This window comes from Pseudopodoces humilis, chromosome 9 (genome assembly GCF_049639895.1).
Source record: "Pseudopodoces humilis isolate 2021_Gansu_Grassland_sample_001 chromosome 9, ASM4963989v1, whole genome shotgun sequence".
NCBI classification, from domain to species: domain Eukaryota; kingdom Metazoa; phylum Chordata; class Aves; order Passeriformes; family Paridae; genus Pseudopodoces; species Pseudopodoces humilis.
The window spans coordinates 22,873,330-22,895,581 of NC_142208.1; the positions used below are offsets into that span (position 1 = coordinate 22,873,330).

The 22,252-nt window shown below is 43.0% G+C and overlaps 1 protein-coding gene across 3 annotated transcripts in view; it reads left to right on the forward strand.

Moving 5' to 3' along the window:
- The window catches only part of ARMH3 (armadillo like helical domain containing 3), a 122,554-nt gene that overhangs the window by 80,101 nt on the left and 20,201 nt on the right, over window positions 1-22,252 (forward strand). For all 3 annotated transcript variants that reach the window (XM_014250483.2, XM_088059900.1, XM_014250484.2), the window contains one exon: window positions 8,461-8,539. In XM_014250483.2, coding sequence (XP_014105958.2) covers window positions 8,461-8,539 — 79 coding nt within the window. The remainder of the gene's footprint in view (window positions 1-8,460; window positions 8,540-22,252) is intronic.

A 22,252-nucleotide genomic window follows, 5' to 3' on the forward strand; every position in this document is an offset into this window, starting at 1 on the left:
TCCTGTAACCTGAATTATGAAGCAATGGGTAGATGCTGACCCACTTATAGCACTTGCAGAGAATAAATATTTGCCATAATGCTTTACTTCAGGTCCTAACCAGAGAAGATGGCTATGCAAACATGTATGGTAAACTACTGTCAAATGTGCTTTTTTCCCCTTGTTTATTTTTTTTTTTCCCCCTCAACTTCTGGATGAATTGTTTCTACATACCTTACTGTTTGTTTTAGAGAGTTTGTACATGGGAAGCTGGTGTAGCTGAAGGGCTGTATTGGATGTTAAGACAGTGTTCTGTAACCCATTTCTCTGCTGTACACCTGTATGAGACTGTTGTGCTGTTTGCATCACAGAGTGCTTGGATGCTGAAAGAACCACAGCCTGTTTGGCCTGCGGACTGTACTTGTTTAGTACAGCTGAAGAATTTTGGACAAAGGAATGTATATGAGGTAAAAGAACTGGGAAATAGGTGCTGCAGAAAATGTTGTTAAGGTTCTGAAAAGCTTACTTCCATATTAATATTGCTTTTTATGGCTCTGTGCAGATGTTAAGCCAGAACCACAGCCCTAGGGCAGTATGTACTTTTTGAAAGCAGATATTAAGGAAGTTTCAAAGAAGGATTTCTCATTTTACAAGTTGGCTGAATCTTCAAAATTGTAGCACAGATGTGGAAGAACACAGGCATCGTGCCTAAAATCCAATATACTGACATATATCATGGTTGGCTCTCCCACCTGGGACATGCTAGACTGAGCTGCAGGTTTTAGTGCTGACAGCCTGAGCCTAGAAGACAGGCTTCCCTATCTGTGGTGTTTTTCTATTCCATCACACAGCTGCACCTCTGTTCGTAGTTAGAGGTGAGCAGGAATAGTTAACTGCTGCTCTCTGGAATTGAGGTGTAGCTTAGGGTTGGCTTTTTAATGCTTTTACTTTGGTAAAAGTAAACTCTTGCCACACTCTCACTTGACACACTTTGCTTCTTACTACTAGCCAGCTGTTTTAAAGCAGTGAAATGTGCCATAAAATATGTCATTTGATCTCTTATAAATTACATGTTTGAGATGAGAAATGTATTTGTTATCAAGTGATAGCTTTGTTATAGAGCAGTCAATTACAGATTGAGAGATGAGCAGGAGCACAGATCAGGCTGCTGCCCTGTGCTTTAGAGGGTATTTTTACTCTCTGTGCCTAGGTAAAACTTAAACTATCAGTGCCATTGGTTATGTATAGCTAAGAATTCTGATGTTTACTTATTGAGAAAAAGGAACAGAAATGCTTCTTAGATTTGTTTCCAGTGGGTGCATGAAAATAGGTGAGTGGATAAATTCCCTAAGTTGTAGTCTCAAGTGAGGTTGTGCAGCTGTTCCAAAATATGAGTTAACTGCTCACCCATGAGGATTTCCTTAGTTAAGAAGACAAATAGAAGTTAAGTGAGGTATTTGATTTGCTTGACTTAAATTTATTGACATGGACTGCAAAAAGAGAAAATCAGCATATCCTGTAGCTGTGGTGATCCTGGGTTAGTATCCAGCAAACAGCAAAGTGTCGAGATGCGCTGTGTAGCTGCCTGGTGGTTCAGAAAGCACATCTGCTTCTGCCCTTGCAGAATGGAGCTTGGTAAAGCCATGCTGAGAAATGTGAGCAGCTCAGTTGCTGTGTGTGCACTCTTTGTCCCCTCCTTATTAAATAAATAGACCGTGTATCTCCCTCTGCCATGGAACCTGTCATCACGATCAATAGGTTTCAAGATGGCAGAATTGAACAGGTGTAGCAGTTACTTCTGTGAAATTGCTGCAGTGCTGACTCAGGTATTTTCAGTGTGCTGTAAAGCAAGTGCTTTTGACTAAAATATCCTTTTGTCTTGGATTCTTCCCTGCAGTTTATTATTGTGTCTGGAAGATGCCTCCCACTGTGAGTTGTGGACTTTCAGCTTAATGTCAGTACTCATTAAATTGTAGGAGCAAAAGAAATTTAACAGACTGGAATCAAACCACAGTAGAAGGAAGAATTTGGTGCACAGTTCCAGGGAGTTTGCTTGCTTTTAATTACTGTAGACAGCTTAGATATGGTAGGTATGTGTATTTTATAGCAATGCTTCATGGATGTGTGTTAAAATAATCTAAACCCTCTCACCTCCTACCAGGTGGGGTTGTACGTATGGAGCAACTCAATCTAATTGTTGCAGGCATGGAACAGATGGAGTTTTATTGTCTGGAGTGTTGGGAATGCCTATGAGAGCAATGTCAGCAAGATCCTTGCCCCAAACAGCACTTGCTGAGACATAGCTCACTGCAGGAAGATTGGCTTGGAAGTTTTACATAAGTCTCCAGCAATCATGGTTGTGATGGCATGTATGGGAGAAAAGGAGAGAGGGTTTGTGTTCATTTTGGTGTGTGTAATTTACTTGCTGCCTTGTGCTTGAGCTCTTTCCAGCATACCATGTAGTAGAACACTGAGCTCTTATGAAAGTGTTTTAAACTTCGTTGGTTTAAAACACTTTGTGGAAGTGATTGCTTTTAGTTCCATTTCATAAAGGAGGAACTAAGGTGTATGAGAGGGAGAGGGAACTGCTGTGACAAATCACAGAGAAGCTGGTTACTTACTGATTCCTGTTCCTGAACAACACCTACTTTTTCTCAGGTCTCCTTTTTGCAGTAAAGCAGCTTTGTGGAGTGTGATGAAAGACAATTATGCCCTTTCCTGCTTGCCTATTTCTAGCCTTCATAATGGATGAAACTTAGTGTGTGCTGGAGTATTTGTCCATCTCAGATTGTGCTAGTTTTCATTGCAGAGGGTGAGTGAACTGGCTGCCTTTGCCATACATTCAGTTTTACTCAGTGAAGACTAAGGTGCATTCCCTGCTGCCCAGTGCACTGTGCTGGCTCGAGCAGATGACAAGATCAATGTCTGCAGTGAGTATAAAGTCACCCTTGATTTTCTATAAAGGGGTAAATACTAGCCAAGAGCTGCTGCTTTTCTGCTCCACTCTAGCAGAATGTAGGAAGAAGTGAACTTGTGGTCTGGCTTTTATTGTACAAGAAATGTTTGGGAATCCACAAGAATACTTTGTCAGGCACTGCATGCTGGACCTGTGAAGTAGGTGCAAAGGCCAGGTTCATGCAGGGAATGATGGCTCAGCATTCCCATCTCTATAATAAGCTTTGTAGCCTTTCTGTTCTTCGCTTAGCCTACTTTCATCACCTCCACAGTGCTTTACTTTGCTGCTCAGGATAAGAGGACAGTGTTGTCTTACGGGACTCTTGCTGTCAGGCAAGACTGGGTATTAGACAGCTCATCTGCAATAACTTGATGGGGAGAGTCTGGAGGTCAGAGAAAACGTGCTGAAGAAATGCTGCCTGCCTGAGCATAGTGATTTTGCTTTCCCTGCACATTGGACCCAGACCAGCTCATTGTGAGGTTAAGGAGGACAAGGTATCTTCCTTACCATGGTGGGTCACCTGGGCTGGAAGATCCTGTTAATTGTGGGACCAGTACCTTCCTGTTGCTGATGTGTTTCATTTCTCACATCTGATGTTACAACTAGTGGCAAATTAAATTGAGGAATTTATTAAACCTTTTCTTTCCATACATGCCATATTAGTTTTCATAGGAGCCCTTTCCAGTCAGCAGACTTCGCTTCTTCAGAAGTTCTTTTACTCTGGGCTTCTCTGCAGGCCAGCACTGGTTGTTTCTGTTTATCAAGGAGTAACTTGAGGCAATTTTTAAGGACTGTAAATAAATGTTGTTGTTTGGAGATCTACTGCAGCCACCACAGAAGCGAGTCCTGTTGCAGTGAACACAGTGAGTGGAGAGGAATGCAGCTTACCTGGGGGGATTCCTTCTCTCACCATAGCTCTAGGTGAGAGCCACAGTGTGATGTCCCTATTTGGGGAACAAAAAAGCCAGTAGGGCCCCCATGGAGATTCCTCTGCTTCTCACCTTCCAGCAAATGTGTTTTTGAGGGAGAAGGAGCAACTAACAGTCATTTCAGGACTGGCCAAATTTTGCAGCCTCAAGAATAGCCAAAGCAGAACTTTCTACCAGTTGGAGCTTTCCAGTTTGCAGAGGACAGACTGCCCTGGGATCAGTTGCTGTTTCTCTGATCCTCCCTATTCTGCAGTTTTTCACCTCTGGTTATCTTGATCCTATCTGTCCTTCTATCTCCTTTTCCCTATCTCTCTACTTCTTCCTTCAGTATTCTTTCTGTGTTTTTCCTATCCATACTTCATTTCAAACTGAAGTGTTTTGTGATGCTCATTAAGTAGCAGCACTGTTACATATTCTGTTGCCAGTGCACTTCTCTGTGCTTTCCCTGTTCTTATGCATTTGAGATCCCTAGCCCCTGGGACAGAGGCTTTCCACCACTCTGCATTGGTACAATACCTGTTACAGTGGAACCTGCTTTTACTGTCTAATAACATGATTGATACAGCTAGTACCAATAAATGATTCATCTGCACTTTGAGGTTTCTAAATCAGGGTGATTTTTCCTGCCATTATTCTCTTCTTCATGAAGAATTAAATGAATGCAATAAATATGCAATAAATGCGACATCCTTAAATGCAAGTATCCCAGATTGTTCTTCCTGAGAAATGTGCAGGTTCATTCATATGTGTCTCTGCATGTTTCTGGCATGATGGTGTGCAGGTATCTTGAACAGCTGCATGAAGAAGTGATGTGAGATGTGTGTTTTTTGTAGACCACTGGTATGCCTCATGTATTTACTGGGAGATCAACATCTCTCCCCAGGAGACTGAGGAATAAAGAATGTGGAGATGGCTTGTGATCTGTCTTAGAGCTCCAAGCATTAACCTCAAGAAAAAATGCTGGGAGCCAGTTTTTTAGTTCTTGAGCCTTCTGCTTATTCAGCATCCTTCCTTTCTCCAGTGACAGTCTCCTCTTGTCAGTTCACTGATGAACTGTGGATCTGTCAGAGGAGGCAGTGTTGCTGAAGTGACATCTCTCAGTCCCTGCAGAATTGTGTCCCACAAGTGCTGTGAAATTTGTGTGACAAATGGCAGCCAGCCCCACCGAGGGACTTGGCAGTGTGGAACACCTAAGTGCACGTACTATGGAAGGCTATGTGGGAACTGCAGCATTTTGTCTTTCAGTTGACACTTCACCATTTCCTTGCTTTACAAATGTGTTGAAGATGTTCATGCTTCATGAATACCAAACACAAGGGTTTTCTTTTTTTCCCCATGATCAATATGAAGATCTCAGTAGAACGCATCATCACAAATCTTTTCTAAGTGCTTTAACTGCTCCCTTCCCCCTTCCCAAGGCTACTGGCCGGTGTGGCAGTAATTGAGGCAGTCACAGTGTAAAAATAAATTATTGCCAAGGATCAGCTGTTACGTGCTGTAGTGGGAACTAATGGTGGCAGAACCACTGGGTCTTTACTATAGGGAGACTGTGTTTCAAAGTTCTGGTCTCCCATTGTCTCCAGGATCAAATGCCAGTGAAGCATCTCTCTGCAAAGTGAATTCCAGCTGTTAATCAGTGAATATCCCAGGAGACCAGTTGCTAAAAACATGCCCCAGGGACAAGATAAATTTTGAGAGCTGGAAGAATAGCAGAGGTGTATGAGAGCAGCTGATGCAGAAAGGTGCTTTTTGGCCTGGATAGCAATGGAATTTCTCATAGCAGATGAGTGAGAAGGAGCTGCACCATGTGCAAAGCCTGGCCCTGGTGGATTTATTGGGCAGTAAGAAGCTGGCTACACAGAGCCAGGATTGAATCCAAGCTCTTTGTGCTTCTCTGCCCCAGGATCCCTGTGGGTTCAGGAAAACAGCTTTGCAGATGGTCAGATTGGGGAGGAATTCTTCATAGTTAAAACAAATTAAACAGCTGAACTTCATCTAATCACTGAGGAGTTGTCCATTCACCTTTTGGGAAAAGAGGAAGGAGACTTGAATTCTTTTCCTTCCTTAGTATCTATTGATTCTTACTGCAGTGGCAGCTGGTTGCTGGTTTTGCTTTCACTGGGTGAATCCCAGCTGTGATTGCAGGTGCCGCTCCACTAGCTCAGATCCAAGCAGGGACTTGTGAGCAGGCAGCCCATGTTGAAGTGCTTCACAGCACTTCAGTGGGTACAAATGAATGCTAAATCTGTTCCCTGGTAAATGTTGGAACCATGTGAGTGCACTGAACCTATCTGAGCTGCCAAACTTTCTGTCAAGCCAGAAGTTAAGTTGTTGTAAGTCTGTGTTCCATTTTCTTTCAATAACTTGCAGTGTGTCCTGTAGGAGTATAAGTATGACTCCAGCCAGGCATGAAACACACAGCTTGAAAACCAGAATGTTGGAGAGGCTGGGTAATGGATGGTGTGATTGTGACTCTGGTCACACTGAAATGGGAAGAGTCTGGGCACGTCTCGACCTGTGTGTTTGTACTTCTCCAGAGGGAAGAGGGTCATGGGAAGCCTGGTAGAGGCACTGCTGTATTTGTTCTCTAGAAGTAACTGTCAGGGTTGGTGAGAAGGCAGAAGTCCTCCTGTGCCAAGTGTGTATGGATGCTGTAGGAGCAGCTGCAGGAGTAACTGGCCCTGTGTGCTGACTGGCAGATGGTGTGTGATGAAGTGTGGCTGGGAATGTTGCAGTGAAGATAACCCAGGCAGGAGGGTGAGCGAGATGATTCTGTCCTACTGCTCTGCTCTCTGAGACCTCACCTGGGCTGCAGTGTCCAGCTCTAGCGTCCTCAGCACAGGAAAGACATGGACATGTTGGAGCCAGTGCAGGGGAGGCCATGAAAGTGTTCAGAGGGATGAAACCTTCCATGAAGACATGCTGAGAGAGCTGGAGAAGAGAAGGCTGTGGGTAGACCTTATTGTGGCCTTTCAGTACTTAAAGGGGACTTAGAAGAAAGCTGAGGAAAAACTTTTCATCAGAGCTTGTTGCAACAGGACAAGGGATAATGGTTTTAAGTAGGAGGGTTGATATAGATTATATATGAGAAGTTTTAAACAGTGAGGGTGGTGAGGCATTGGAACAGGGTGGATGACCCTTCACTGGGGATGTTCAAGGTCCGGTTTGATGGAGCTCTCAGCAACCTGATCTTGTTGAAGATATGTCTGCTCATTGCAGGGGAGCTGTGCTAGGTGAGCTTTAAAGGTCCCCCTACAACTGAAACAATTATTGGAGTCTATGAATTGCAGATTCTATTTGGGTTGAAGTTTTTTTGGGTTGGTTTTTATTTTTCCCCCCGCTCCCACTCTTCACACCTTCCACACTCTTTATCTGTGTATTTAAAGAGGTAAGGATGCTTCTAGGTAGGTTTTTATCCACTCACTCTGATTGGCACCACTGAATATCACGTATTCCTAGACTGGGGCACAAGCTCTTAGCTGTGATGAGGTCTGGAAAAAGCAGCTGAAAGTCCTTCTGCAGGGGGAGGAGTGGGGAGGAGAGAGCCCATTAGAGCACAACAGAGAGAACTGGAGTAAATTCCCATGCTGATGAATATGAGAGTGGAAGCCCTGACTGCTGCTGCAGTGTAATCTGGCTGAGCAAGTGTTCTCCAGGCACAGCCAGGACTCATCTGTGCCGAGCGCTGGCATGACCTGCTCCCATGATGAATACTGACCTCAGCAGTGGGTCTGATGAGTAATATCCCAGCTAGAGCAGTTGCAGACTCTGTCCCAGGGAATCTTTACTGTCTGCTATTTGTCTTCGCAGCAGCACCTGACATGTAGAAGGAAGGCTGAGGAAATGCTCCAGCTGCAGTTTGGTGGGGTGTTTTTCCCCAGTTGTTATTTTACTTTCAATTTTAGATTTCTCACATCTGCTTCTAGATCCACCTAGAAGGGAAAGGGAGTGGTGCAGATTGGTTCAGCTTGTGAGAGAAATGAGGCAGAACAGGAGTGACCAGTATTTGCAGCTGTGTTTGGGACACTGACATGAGTTATCTCTAATGATCTAAACTGGAGATGAGGACTGAAGTCATTATGGTAAGAATTCAAAATGTAGTGGTTGTAGTGATAGATGACTACAGGTAAGAGCCAGCTACAGCATTTTAAACTGAGTGAAAGTCCAAAACAATAAACCATCAGTTTCATCATATCAGGTAACAAAGTTCCACAAAATGTCAGGCAATACTGAGGAGCTGAAGTTCGCTGAGCAGGATGGGGCAGTGATGGCCAGGTTTGCTGTTGTTCTGCTGGAACACAGAGCAATTTGCAGCCTGTCCAGCAACTTCCCGTGCCAGAGCAGCAAGCACAGTCCAGTGTGTGGTGGGACAAATGCACTCATGTGTAGGACAGTGCCTGTGCCAGTGAGCTTGTGTTGGGACCCACATTGGCCTCAGCAGGGAGCGTGCCTTTGGCAAAGCGAACAATACTTGTGGTGAAGGAGGAATTTCTTGCAGAACTGGCTCCATGTTCACTTGCTCTGACTGGCATGGAATTTCTGCTGCATCTCTGAGATGTTCCTGAAACCTCTGAAAATTTCCCTCCTTTGTTTCAGAGCCATCATCAATCACTTCAACCCGAAGATAGAGTCTTATGCTGCAGTGAATCACATATCACAGCTCTCTGAGGATCAGGTAAGCCAGGCATGCCATGGCCTTTTTTCATGTTGACCTCTGGAATATGGGAGTCCAGGAGGACCTTGTGCTCACTGGGACTGATGATGTGGCAGCAGTAAGAAATGCACGCGGGAATCTCATGTTCCTTGTTCAGATGTGGGTGAGAGAAAGAAAAATGAGTTGCTTTAGCCAATTTTACCACCACATACAGAGATTTTGGTCCTGCAAATGTAGAAGGATGGGTACAAACAAGAAAAATATTCAGCATTGTCAGCAAGTGTGTTTGGAGACTGTGAGGATGCTGGCATTTAGAATAGGACAGGAAGTTTTTGGCAGCAAACTTAGTTATCAGAGAACTGTTGAGCATAATTTGATTTTTTTTCCTTTTGGTGATATTGGGGACCTAGAACTCTGTCAACAGCTGGTAGAAATTTTCTAGAGTAATTGAATTCAGTTGGGTTAGATTTTAAAAAGCAGAGTTTTTTAATAAAGAGGGTGATTGTGTTATATTTCCCTTCCTTAATTTGGCCTGGTTTGCTATCTTCGTGTTCTGCTTATATTGCATAAATTTGTAAACGTGGCTTTTTGAAAATAGGCTACTGTGAGTGGTCTCAGGAATGGAAGAGATGGCCTATTTCCCAAAATAAAATATCAGAATTATACATTAATCACTCTTAGAGAGATAAATGACTCTGCAGGAGCATGTGGTGGACAAAATGCAGAGCTGCCATGAGAGCTTGGGGAATCATCCCAGACACAGCTGCATCAACAACTCTGGACCTTCTGGAGAAGAAATTGTTTATGCAGTCCAGGACAGATTTAATTTAAGTCACCTTGGGTTGCCCCTTCCATTGGATGGGATCCCATACTTGTGCTTGCTAAAAGGTCCTGACTGTATCCTGCTCTGCGATTCATTTCTCTTTCTGTCCATGATATTTTTACTATTTCTTGATTATACCCTTGCATTTTTCCCACTAACCTTTTCATTTATTAGCCCTACTTGATCTGTACTACGTAACACCCCAAAGACTTGGGATGAATGCTGTGCTGATGCAGTGGGGGGAAAAAAGGTGGCCCCCTACTGGTTTTTATTATATTCTTGGTATAGTTGGATAGAAGAACATTGGTTTTAATTTACTCAATTTTCCTTATTGTTCTGCCTCTGAGAGTCACTGTATCCACAGCTATGCTTTGTGGTGGTTCATGTTATCAATCCTTATTCATTGATGATACACTGATTACATCAACCCAGGCCTCAAAAAAAGAAAAGCCTTTGATAGCCCAATTTAAAACTGGAGGCTTGGATAGAGGGGAATTTTGCATAGTCTTTGAGTTAGTCTGAGAAAGGAAATGAGCTTTTCACTGTCAGCTCTGTGTAGTATTCATCCCCCAGCAGTTCAGGGAGGTCAGGTTAAATCCTTTCTTCCTTGTGTGTTATTCTTTAAATAAAATCCCTAGCAGCAGGCAGATAATGAAATCAGTGCTGATGCATGAAGCATTTTGAGGAAGATGATTAGGAAGTTGAAAGACAGACAGATTTCTCTTTTTTTCTTTTCTCTCTTCATGCTTTCTCTCAACAGAGGGAGAACATCAAACAAAATAAAGCAATAATAGCCCCAGATGAACTGCAGAGAAATAAGGGAGATGTCACTGTGCTGAGGGAGTGTGTGGTCCCAGGGTGTTTATTCAGCAGTGCAATTTACTACACAAGGAGGAGAGGGATGGAGACTTCTTGCCTCCACTTTCAGTTAGGCTAGTGAGCTCAGGTCTGTGTGTTTGGACTGTGGTTTTCCCTCTGTCAGTAGCTGTAAGTACATGAGACATTCTGGTAGTTGGCCCAGATCAAGCCCAGGGTCTGGCTTTTGTGGGCTAACAGAATTTGCTGTTTTTTATTGTGTGAGCTGTTCAGCATGTGTGTGGGAAGGGGAGGAATCAAGCTTGCCTTTTGGCTGCTGCAGTCTCTTTCTTTTTTTTTTTTTTTTTCCTTCCAGCTGTACCTTTGTTTTAACTTGTGTGTTCATTTAATTACCCATTTCTCTACTCTCCTTAAATATTTTCTATACAGAATCCACCATCCTTTATAGCTCTGTCTTTTGAAGTGTACCACATTGAAATATTTAATCCTGACATTTAGTTTGTGTGTCCACACACAGGTACTACATTTGGGGCTGGTCATTTTCTCCTTTGAGTTATTCCAGTAGTTTCAGGAGACTGGTATTTCTTTACTGAAAACATTTGTTTTTAGAATTTTAATGGTCAAACTTTCCGTTTAATGAAGATTTTCTTCTCAGACACTAGTCTTTCACCAGATTCTCATATGGCTGCTTACACTCCTCTGTGGTATCTGAAAATCTCCTGCTAATCAGGCAGATATGTCTTTGACATATCTTTGTCTGAAGGGGAATTTCCAGCTGCTCTGCTTTGTTTCAAATTCACCTGAAGCTAAGTTCTGACACCCTGTTAATGTGTTAGATTATTTATTTATTTATTTTTATATTTTAATATCCTTAAATGTAGCTAAGTAATCAGCTGAAAGAGATTTTGCTCTATCTTCTTCTTTTCCTAATCCCATTGAAGCCTTTATTACCTTGTTAATTACTAATGTCCATTTATTACTATTCTACGTCTGTCATTTCAGTGCTTTCTCCTTTTTTATTTACAAGCATTAATTTTAACAATACTACATGCTGGGAGGATTTGTAGGCCCTTAAAAATGATGGGCATGGGATTGTTTTAAGCACACACTGTTAATGCCACTGTATGTTCTCATACAGTTCTAGAGATTTCCAGGAGCTGTAGTCTGAATATACAGGTTTCTGGTCTAGGCAAGTATATTTGTAAGACTTCATGGAACTGCTTTGCTGACTGTTGTGGGGTTTATCCAGTGTTAAGAGGTTTATCCAATGTTCTGATCAGAAACACTGAGAAAAGACCTTTTCCACCCCATATTCTCTCCAGCAAAGACTGGGAGATTCCCAGGGACAGGCCAACAAAGAATCACTTCAGTCTGTAGAAACCATGGGATCCTCAGTGCCTTCTACGAAGTATTTCCTTGCCAAGGCAAACTCGAAATCCTTCCTAGTCATTAGTTGTTTTGACCTTGCTGTAGTTCCTCACCATGAAGCAGGGAATGTCTTAGCCAGTTGTTGGCATCTTTCCTCACTTGCTAATTTGTTAAACCTGACTTCAGTGTTAATTTGTTGTTTTGTGATATTCTCTCTCTCAACACATTTGGTTCCTCCCTGCACATCCTTTAAAGGACTGAAAGATGCTGCACAATCAAAAAGATTAGGTTGGCCATTAACTGCCAGTGTAATTTTAGCTCTTCCATGCCAGTGATTTTTCCCATTGTCTTCAAAGAGGTTTTGGTACATTTTTGAGTCAAAGGGCAAAATATAGCCTTCTATGAAATGAGTTCATAGGCTTATCTGTATTTTCCAGATGGTTGGGCTGCCTTGTGCTTAATATGTTGGAGGCAGTAGACTTTCTCAGTGCCATATCTGATCTGAGCTCACAAAATATTTTCTAGCATAAGCAGTTGTAGAGAACAGGGTCAAGGCAGTGAGGAAACAGCAACACAAGAATTGCAATGGAAAAGCAAATGCAGACAAACAGAAAGGATGAAAACACAGCATGAATGGTTTAGGTGGGGTCTCATATCTGCCATTTTCTGTGTGTGAAAGAGCAGCTATTTATAAGAAAGCAGCTGTCCACCTGATAGCAATGTAGCACAGCTTTCAAGAAAGGCTGAAGTGAGAGGAACCCAGTAGTTTTGGTTGAATTTTCTCTGAGTAGGAATGTGTTGTGGCACCTTGCATGCCAATGAAGTCTTGTGCCAGTTAGAAAGTTGCTCACTAAAATCTCATTTTCTCTTTGGCATTTTTTCTTTCCACCATTTTCTCTCTAAGGTTCTTAAAATTGAGATGTCAGACAGAAAGGACTGATAATGCTTGTTAGTTAGGAACATCTCTTTTTTTAGTAAAAGCCCCTCTTTCTTCCCAGACACAGTGTAGCCATTATGCCATCTCCGAAATGGAGGTAAAGTTCAGTGTGGGAGACTGCTGTGAACACCTGTTTTATGTCTGGTAATTGCAGATGGAAAGTGCTGGGAGCCAGAACAGGTTGTGATGGAAAAACAGGACAACTCTATCACTTCTGAAATTGTGACAAATCAGTGTAATACTTGGGCTGTTTCATACTGTAGTACCTTTGTAACTCAGGTAGAATCATAGAATTATTTCAGGTTGGAAAAGACCTTTAAGATGATCTAGTCCAACCACTAACCCAGCACTACCAGTAGCTGCAACTTAGTTTGGTCAGCCATCTCACAAAGCCATTTCCCTTTCACTGAGGTCATACCTCAGTTGCTGAATGCTCCTCCACAATCCACATGGCCTTCTGTTGCCTGGTGAGGCTCTGAGGGACTGACCTGCAGTGCTGCTCAAGGAGGTTCCACAAATGACTTGCATAGAAAGACACAAAAGGGTGTAGTTGGTTTTAGGTGCCCTAAAATGTTTTCATTCCGAGCCATTGATGTCAGGGTTTATTCAGTTTGTTCTGGTTTCCATAACTAGTAGCAAAACCACTGTCAGATACCAAATGCTTTGTCTTTTTTTAGCACTGCTGGCAGTGGTGTTAAAAGCCTCTTGGCAATGCCTGCGTTTGATATTTTTTAAATGCCGAGTACTGTCAGTGCTAGGTACTACCACAGTAAATCCCCCTAATCCCTTACATTAATATAACGTGTCATGAGCACTGAGAAATACTTTATAATGGTCTTGGCATAATGGTGCTTCACTTCTGAAATGCAGTGAGCTTTGGGGTAGAAAGTCTCAAGCCTGCTAGTGTTGTGTTGCACACAGTAGTGGGAACGTGAAACTCCAGCTAAGGAGGGATTACCAAGGCAAGGCCTTAAATTAAAGTCATCGTGTCTTTGCAAATGAGGCAGGGATGTTGGCTTTCATGGTCTTATTATAGACACCTACTCATGACTAATGGCTTGAAACAGATTTTATCATTTAAATAGAGCAGGGCTGCACCAGGTGAAATTGGAAAGGATCTATATAAAAAGTCTTCTGGAATTGGCAAATTGCTGATTTGTTTACCTGATGGGAGTTTTCTCTGGTTTAGCTATTGTCCTCTATTTTTGTTGTTGTTGTTGTTTTTGTTGTCTTTTGTTTTATCAGAGAAATGTCCCTGCTATTTACTAAGATCTCAAACTGCTTTATGCAGTGTTCCAGACTGAATGGGTCTGAACAGGCTCCAAGGTCTGATCAGCTTTGCAGCAAGGAGATTTGAAACTGGAGGTGAGCTTTGGAGCAGTGACTTTGTGCTGTGTAGTGCCTTTTATTAACATGCAGAATGCAGTAAACTGTGCGTCAGTGGAGAAGGGGGGACAACTGTGCTAGGCCATTAGAGAGACAAAAAAAAGGCCTTTGATTTTTAAAAACAGCTGCTACTCGAGAGATGCAACCCTATTCCAGTAAGAATAGGGTTCCATTCTCTTCCTTCAGACCTAACACAAAGGTGCCCCAGCATCCTGCCTCTTACTGTTGGTGGCACTTTTAGCTGCTCTGGGCCTCAGAGGCATCATGACCCTGAAAAGCCTTGGCTGCTCCTGGAGGAGTCTTCCGACCCTTTCTGCACTGCAGATGCTGAGGCATGTCTTGCTTCCACCACTGTTGTCACCTGCCCTCTTGGGCAGATAAGAGACTGCCTTGAAGTACAAGCTAGTAACAAAGCAAGTCCATTAAACTTCAAAGCAAGGCTTGCCTTCAGTTCTTATGGCTGTTTTCACATCCTTGCCTGGCTTTGGCACTATAACAGGGACTGATAGGAGCCTGAGGACTGCAGCAGTGCTGGGGACTTAGCTTGGAAGAGCTGCTACTCTCTGCTGGCTGCCACTGAGTGCAGTCTCCTGGAGTTAGGTACGTTTCTGTGCTGGGGTACAGAAGCTACACTCAGTGATGTGAGTTACGAGCCCAACCTGATTCACAGCTGGGAGTGTGCTGAGCATGTACCATAGGTTTGACTTTGTAATAAGCTCCCAGTCCACATTCTGGAGACAGGTTGATGTTGCTCTAGTTCCAGTGCTTGTCCTCTTTACCAGCGAGTGAGTTTCACAAAACATTTCTCAGATGCCTGGCAGATTTGATTTACAGGTGCTTCTTTTGCACATACTTGCTCTTTACTGCTTCTAAACCTAGAAAAGGGGCTGTAGGTAGCTAGAGGAAGGGGCTGCAGGGTGGAGTCTGAACTCCTTCCTGCTGTCACTGTGCTGCTTTGAGCAAACCTTGAGCCCTGTGTCCTTCCGAGGGAGGGAAGCCAGTGGGGAGCCCTTGGGAGCCAGGCAGCATCTGAAGTGCCGTGTGATCTGCCAGGGAAGGCTGCTGAGGAAATAAAGAGCAGTGTTACGGATTCCCATCACTGTTAAGTGCCTGTATAGGGCAGGGAAAGCTCCACAGAGGATTGCAACAGAATGATCAAAACAGTCTGCATTTATAAAGATTAAATTACAACTCTGCACATCTGTGATTAAAGCAGAAGCTGTCAACGTCTGGCTTGTGTGAACGCACAATTCAATTTGCATTTTGTAAAACTTCAGATTGAGAAGGTTCTTTATTTAATCCCTTGTGTGAAGCAGGAACAAAAGGTGTTGGCTTTTGCCATAATGCCTACAGATACCATGCAAACTTCTTTGGTCATCCTCTGTAAAGCTGGATTTATAGCACTGTGATTTGTTGCTCTAGTCCCGAGCTCCACCTTAAGCTTCCTTACACTCAGTCGTCTCTTTGCTTGGGAGTCCTAAGAGCAGACAGCTACAGCCTGCTGTGCCAGCTGCAGACAGCAGTGTGGCTGTGAGCAACCACTCCTGGAGTCACATTTTCCACTCACTAAAGGGGATCGACTGCAGTGACTGCCAGCCCTGCTCATTCTGGGGCTTCTTTAGGGTAAAACTCCTGCCTTTAGAGACTGGTACTCTTCCTTCTCTCTGGTACTATCCTGCTGATACAGATGATGTTTTTTGCCTTCCTTTTCCGGATTCTCTAGCTGGAGCTGCAGCTGCTTCCCAAAAGTGACAAATTGGGTCATTGCTCTGGTTTCAAATTGGGAAACAAATGGAGCTTTGTGGTCTCCACCCCTCCCAGAGCAAGAGAGTAAACGCTGCTGAGCCAAAAGGTGCCACATCTGAAGAGAGCTTCACTCAGCTGGAAGATTAGTTTTTTTGTCTCTGTGACACTTGTCATTTGGATGTTAAGACAGTATGTAGAAACTTACTGTCCACAGTAGGGACCTCAAAGGCAAACCTTTTGATCGTGGAGAGGATGGCATCCCTGATGTGTGTTACTCTTCATGGGAGATCTGAGGCAGGCAGGGGGATTGCTCACAGAACCAAGATGTGCCACTCAAAAGACAGCAAGCTGAGGGAATGGATGTCTGGAGAGATGGAAGCTGGGGAAGGTGGTTCATCAGCCAAGTGCCAAAGGCTATAAATCAATTCCACTGCTTTAGTCAGAGGGCCCTTGGATTCCCCTATGGCTCAGTTAAGGCACAAATAAGCTCCTGGGGAGCTAAGTATTGCTGGCAGCACATGCTGTTTGAGCAGCAGCATCTGCCTCATAGCTGGCAGGGGTGTAGGCCTGCAGAAGGATTAATTCATAGCCCTGTGTTTGCTTTCACCTGAGCACCTGTTTGGAGGAGTTCCTCTTTCACATTTTCTGATCTGTGGATTTCCATTCTCCACCAATAACTATTTCGCAGAAAAAATTGCTAAGAGGGAAAATGGATTCTGGTCTCCCAGACAAGAAACCGGTAAGTTGTTGTGGAGCATTGCCTGACCGTACATACGATTTTAGAGTAAGCTGATGCAACCCAGCAAGCATCATTTGTATGTCACAGTTGTATCAATGGTAGTTTAAACTAGCAAGTTTTTCTCTTCCAAGAAAGCAGGTCTTGGTTAGGATGACCTCTGGCAGTAAGATGGATAAGTATGGAAAATCTGCTGTTACAATCTAATTGGAGAAGGCAGTAATGTGCAGACTTGTCACTTAATAATGCTTCCAGTGATTCCTGCCATATGCCTCAGCCTCATAGTTGTAAACTTTGCCACTGTCACTGTGTACAGAACCCTGCTAATGAAATGTCCTGCTGAAGGCTTATTTGTGCACAGACCCTGTTGTGGTTTCCCAAGTGTATTTTCCGCAGCAGCTGTAATTCAGCAGACTGCATTGGGTTTTGAGCTGGGTGTAAAAACAGACAGAGAATGCTGTTGAATTCATACACTGTGGCTTCCTGACTACTCAGAAAATACTGGGTTTGGGTCCTGTGTGAAAGCTGTAGAAGTTCTTATGAGTGCTTCTCCCACTTGTGATGGCATGAATGAGCTTCTGTTTCTGAGACTGTGACAGCTGCTTGCAGGGACAGACAAGGCATCATTTTAGCAATGAGATTTAGTGTCAGGGAGCTGACATGAGGTGGCTAGCTAACTCTTCTTGGGGTGCTTTGGCTTTAGGAAGGTCTGCAATATCTTTTTCAGAGCAAACTGAGCTGCCCTGGAGCCCCATGAGCATATTTGGAAAGTTGGAAGTAACGGTATTGTGGGAATACTGTGAGAATCTGGGCGCTGCTACCAACTCCCCTCTGGTGTTATTTCTTCAGCACATTGTAAACCAAATTATTGCTCCTCCTGCAAGTAAGGCACCAGTCTTTTCACTTAGGTAATGCATTGTACTTTGCAGCCTTCTCCTAGTTCATTGACAAATAATGTTCCAAATCCAGGACAAATCAATCCATATATGAATCTGAAAGTCACATAGAGCCCTGAGATGTCTCTCATTCTGCCAGCAGTTCCCTTTCCAAGTGTTTAAAGGAAAAGTGTGCTTAGCTGGCTAATTCATGACTGAGTCTCCCTTTCCAGTTCTCTTCTGCACTAGAAATACATATACCTCTCCCCAAACCTAGATAGCAGCCTCTGCTCAGCTGTGTTATGGTGGTGGTTTGCTGAGGTCAGGCATCTGTCCAGCTTACAGGAAACATTAGCTCTGTCACTGTGAAGTTTATCTGTCATTTTATAAACAGCTAACAATACACAACATGGATCTAGATGGAGTTTTATGTGGCTGCGTATGCAGGTATTTTTGTCCCTTGCATTTCTTAATAAGGTAGCCATGAACTGCAGTGTAGAGTTCTTAAGGCTGTGTTTTGTTTGCAGTAAGTGCTCTTTTTGTTGAACATCTTGAAACATTAGAAAAAGAACAATCTTTCTGCTGATGAAAACAGAAATGTGGATTTTTGTGGGAGCTGAGGTAGGCATGCTGGAACTTGGACTTTGATTGTCTACTTTCATTTTTTGCATCCAGGCTACTTTGCTTGGAATTTTTTACCCTGTCATTAATGCTCCTGAAAACTAGTGACTTGATGGAAGCATCTCACTACATTCTTAGTTCTCACCTCAGCTGTAAAGACGTGCTTTTCTATTTTAAGGGATGGACCTATTTAATTACAGTACCACCTACAAGTCACTTTATAGGCATAGAAAGGAAACTTAGGTCTGTTGCTGGGCTGAACTCCCCTTCTCAGAAAAATTAAAAAAAAAAAAAAAGCTGCTGTAATAATGTAATGCTGTAATATCATCTTCTTCGCAGATACCTGAGCGTGACACACTTTTTGCAGGGGAGAATATTAACATGATCTGAACCTTAATTTCTCTTGTTGATGACAGTTTTCCGCCATCATGCAGATTTCACTGAGCTGTCTACCTTCAGTGGTGCCCAGAGGGATAATATTCCTGGACTGCTTGAGTCCTAAAGCGCTTCTGTTGCTATTTAGTGTGTTGATGCATCAGAACTAGGGCTAAATGCTGCTGGGGCTGGGCAGTTAATGTCATACCAAATGTTTTAGCATGAAGAAATTGGTCACTGACCACTCTTGTCCTAATTGCTCAGGAAGGTAATTGTTAAGGTATGGTCTTGTTAGCTTAAGGCATAGCCTGGTCCCTCATCATCACCCAGAAACCCTTCTGTTGAGTGAGGCATGATTTGAAGATGCAGGTAACAGTTTTGTTGTGAGATGAGGATTGAAATTGCCATGTTTTTTGTACATGAGATCATAACTCAGCATGACTTCAGCTTAGGTATGTCAGCGAGACCTTTTTCTGTGATGAGTTTGGAAAAGGTCAGGTTAAGATGCTTGAAGGAAAACAGCCAGTTGGTTTGATCCTGATCTTTGTTTTATGAAAGAATAATGCAAAAATCTGTGAGGTTAAATCTGGGGAATAAGTGGTTTTTATTTTTATGGTGTTCATCTGTGGAAACCTGGGGATGGAGGGTGGAAATCACCTGCCTACACTCTCCCTGAGCCCTTTACTTTCCATTGCTTAACGCCGTTGTTATTGAAAAGGTTAATCCAGACTTTGGGCTGTTAACTGTCTGCAGTCACTTTACACAGTTGTACCTGGGTGTTTACAGTCTGCTGCACATTCTTCTGCCCTGCCACTTGTAACTGAGTCAAGAACAGATGCTGGAGAAATAGCCACAAAATGTTTAAGACAGCTGTCCTCTGTCACTTTCTCTTGGAAATCATTCTGATCTCAGTGTCCCTTCCTGGCAGGGACTCTAATAAAGCCTGCTGGGATAAGGGTGGGTGACATTTCAGATCTCAGGCTTCTTTTGTTCTCTATAGCTCCTACTGTATGTTCCCTTCTCTCTGGGTACTGAGCTGTTGTTCTGGCAGTATTTGACTGGAGTTTTTTCCCTGCCCTTGTTTTTTCTTTGGGTGGCTGAGTGCCGTCACACTGCTGACAGTGCACGCATTTGAGAGGATTCCTTTACATGTGCCTTTCTGGCATTTTATGATTCAGTCTCTTTCAACATGTGATAACAGAATATAAAGTAGGTCACTTTATTTCTTTTTTTCTTTTCTCAGTTCTGCAGTTCTTGTGATGTTTGAATACTTTTTGGTATCAGTTTTGGAGACTCAGGACTGGGAGAGTTCAGTAGGTTCCTTAAGCCTTGGTAGTCATCTTAGGATTGGGCCTTAACAGGACACTAGGGACATCTTTTTTTTTTCAGCCATAGTGTGTCTTGGGTAGCCTGTTAATTAGTACCTTTCACGTGTTTTAGAGAGTTGAGAAGGAAAAATGATGGCACCTTTCCTAATGCACAACTATCACTTGCTGCTATGCTGCATCCTGTGGCTGCTGCCAGCCCTGCCCTGCTGTCCTCTCTGAGTTGATTGTAGATGGCAGTTGTTGTCTAGAAGCAGTAAACAAAGTGAACAGCTCTACTTATTGCAGTTTGTGAAAATACACCAAATAAAAGCTCTAGGCACAGTCACAAGTCGGGCCTTAAAAAGGCATATGGAAGAAATTTAGTCTTTTGTGAGTCAGGCCAGTTCAGGCTACAAGAAACCCCAGACCTTTAAAGGACCTGAATTTTTCAACCTGCACACTTGCTTCTGTGTTTCATTCATACAGTCTAAGGTGATAGAAGTGTTGGGGTTAAATTATAGCACTATTTCACTGAAACTCCCTTTAGCAAATGATACTTAGAACTGTAAGATCAGAGTCTCTACAGGGTAATTAAAAATGTGACCCCCTTTAGCTTCTGCTGCTGGCTTTCTTAGCAGGGTAAGTGTGGTACCAATTTATGCAGTGTCAGCTGAAGGTGAGACTGGATCCCTCTACTTAATCCTTAAAGGTGTGTTACTATGTGGTCAAATGCAGGCAAACATTTAGTAGAGCTTCTCTGAAATGTGAGACCGAGTTGAAGACGCAGAGAGACCCGGTCCAAAGCTTCCACCCAAGCCTTCTAATATTGTTTAATTCCTGAGGGGACTGCTCAGCTGATATGCCTGGTTAGTCAGGAAAAGCCGAGTAAAACTTGAACTTGTATATTAGTATAAGGTGCAGTTTCTTATGAAATTCGCTAAGCAAGCATGAAATCTTTTTTACGTATAGTCAAAATTTGGATGTGAGAATAATACCAAGCGTGCAATGCAGCAGCATTTTGGGAAGAGCAGGGTTTGATTCCCATTTAAGCAAAAACAATTGTGCAAATAAAACTACCAGCTGATGCAGTACAAATGAAAGGTTTTAAAATCTGAAGAAAAAGCTGCTGAGTTATTAATCCCTGAACTGAAGCCCTCAAGTCCTTTTAGTGAGTGACTTCAGCTTGTCCTCTAATCCCTTTGACTCATGGAAAACAGACCCAGAGTTGTTCTCTGTGGTGTAGGAAGAGGAAATTGAACCAGTGAACTAACTAAATAAATTGATTAATTGGCAACAATAAGGAGTTGTGTATGCACTGTATCTAATTGCTTTCTTTATATTGTCTTCTTCAAAATTCTGGAAAGACATGGGTTTTTGGGTTGCTCATGCAAAAATATGCTAAAAAACCCCACCTCACCAAGGCTTTGAACCTTCAGCTTCAAAGATCATTTGTGGATCATCTTACGTTGCTTTGGACAGTCTCTAATGGGGACACCGCTCAGCCAAGCTGAATTTATGCAGTGGAAATTCAAGCTGAAATTGAGTACACCTCAGGATCACAGAGTAAATCAAATCTCATTTCCTTGCTTGCAGGCAATGTGGGCTGTGTGAACTTTCCCCTCCTCCTCTTCTTCCTCCTTCTCAGTAATTTTCATTCTACCAGATCTGAGCTACCTTTTTCTCATAAGAAAAACTGCACGAGTGGCTTCCCTGAGCCTTACTCAAAAACCCATCAGAGCTAATAGTTTTCAAAATGTTTGATGTCCAAGAGGCACTTGGGAACATTAAATCCTCAAACAAAGATTTTTAGGCTGTAGAACAATGGTGTTCTCCAAGCACTGCAGAAATTACAGTGGAGATGATATTTCCATCACAGATCCTGCAGGTACTGATCCATGGAATGTGGCAAAAGAGAAATATCTAGAGATAGCAGAAGCATTGGTGATCAGCTCTATATCCCCAGGACAATGCCACTGGCATTGTCTTTACTTAAGATTTCAGTATATCCCATCTCTATAGCCAGCAGGTTCTGTTTTGAGCTGTGGCAGCAAAGAGTGCATGTTTTTGATTCAGAGGGCAGGCATTGTGGACAAGTAGTTCTCCACCTTGCTGCTCTACTTGCTGATCAGCTCAGCTTGAGGAGTCAATAGCTAAAGGTGCTTTAGAAAGGAAGAATAGGTTGTGTTCCTTTGTTCTCCTCATCCTTTGGAGAGAACAGGTGCCAGCACAAGTCACCTTCTCTTGATTGTCAGTGGTGGGTATACAGCCAACACTGTAATCTTATCTGGCCTGTCAGCAATAAAGCTCACCTTTGTGTCACATCCTTCCTGCTCATCCAGCATCTGAATATCTATGGAGATAAAAGCTCACTGTCATAGAGGTAAGATGCCTCTTTTCAGTCTATCTCAGCTACTCATTCTGAAGAGATTTGTCTCCTACAGTGTTCGGGGTTGTTGCTGGGAGCATATAAATTGTGAGAGCGCTGGTGCTGAAGGGGTGGCAGGTCTGATATTTTAAGGACATAAGTGGAAGAAATGTTTACAGGATAAACACTGTGTTCCAAGGCATACAAGGCCTTTTTGTTCTCCAAATATGTTTTGATTGCAAGATGCCATTTAACCATGCCAGGAATTCTTCAGAGGCATAGCTATTATCTTGGGCTCTAATAGTTTCTGTCATGTATAAGGAGAAAGGACTAAAGGACTAGAAACAAATGAGTGTCAGCAACCTTTGGTGCCTCTGTG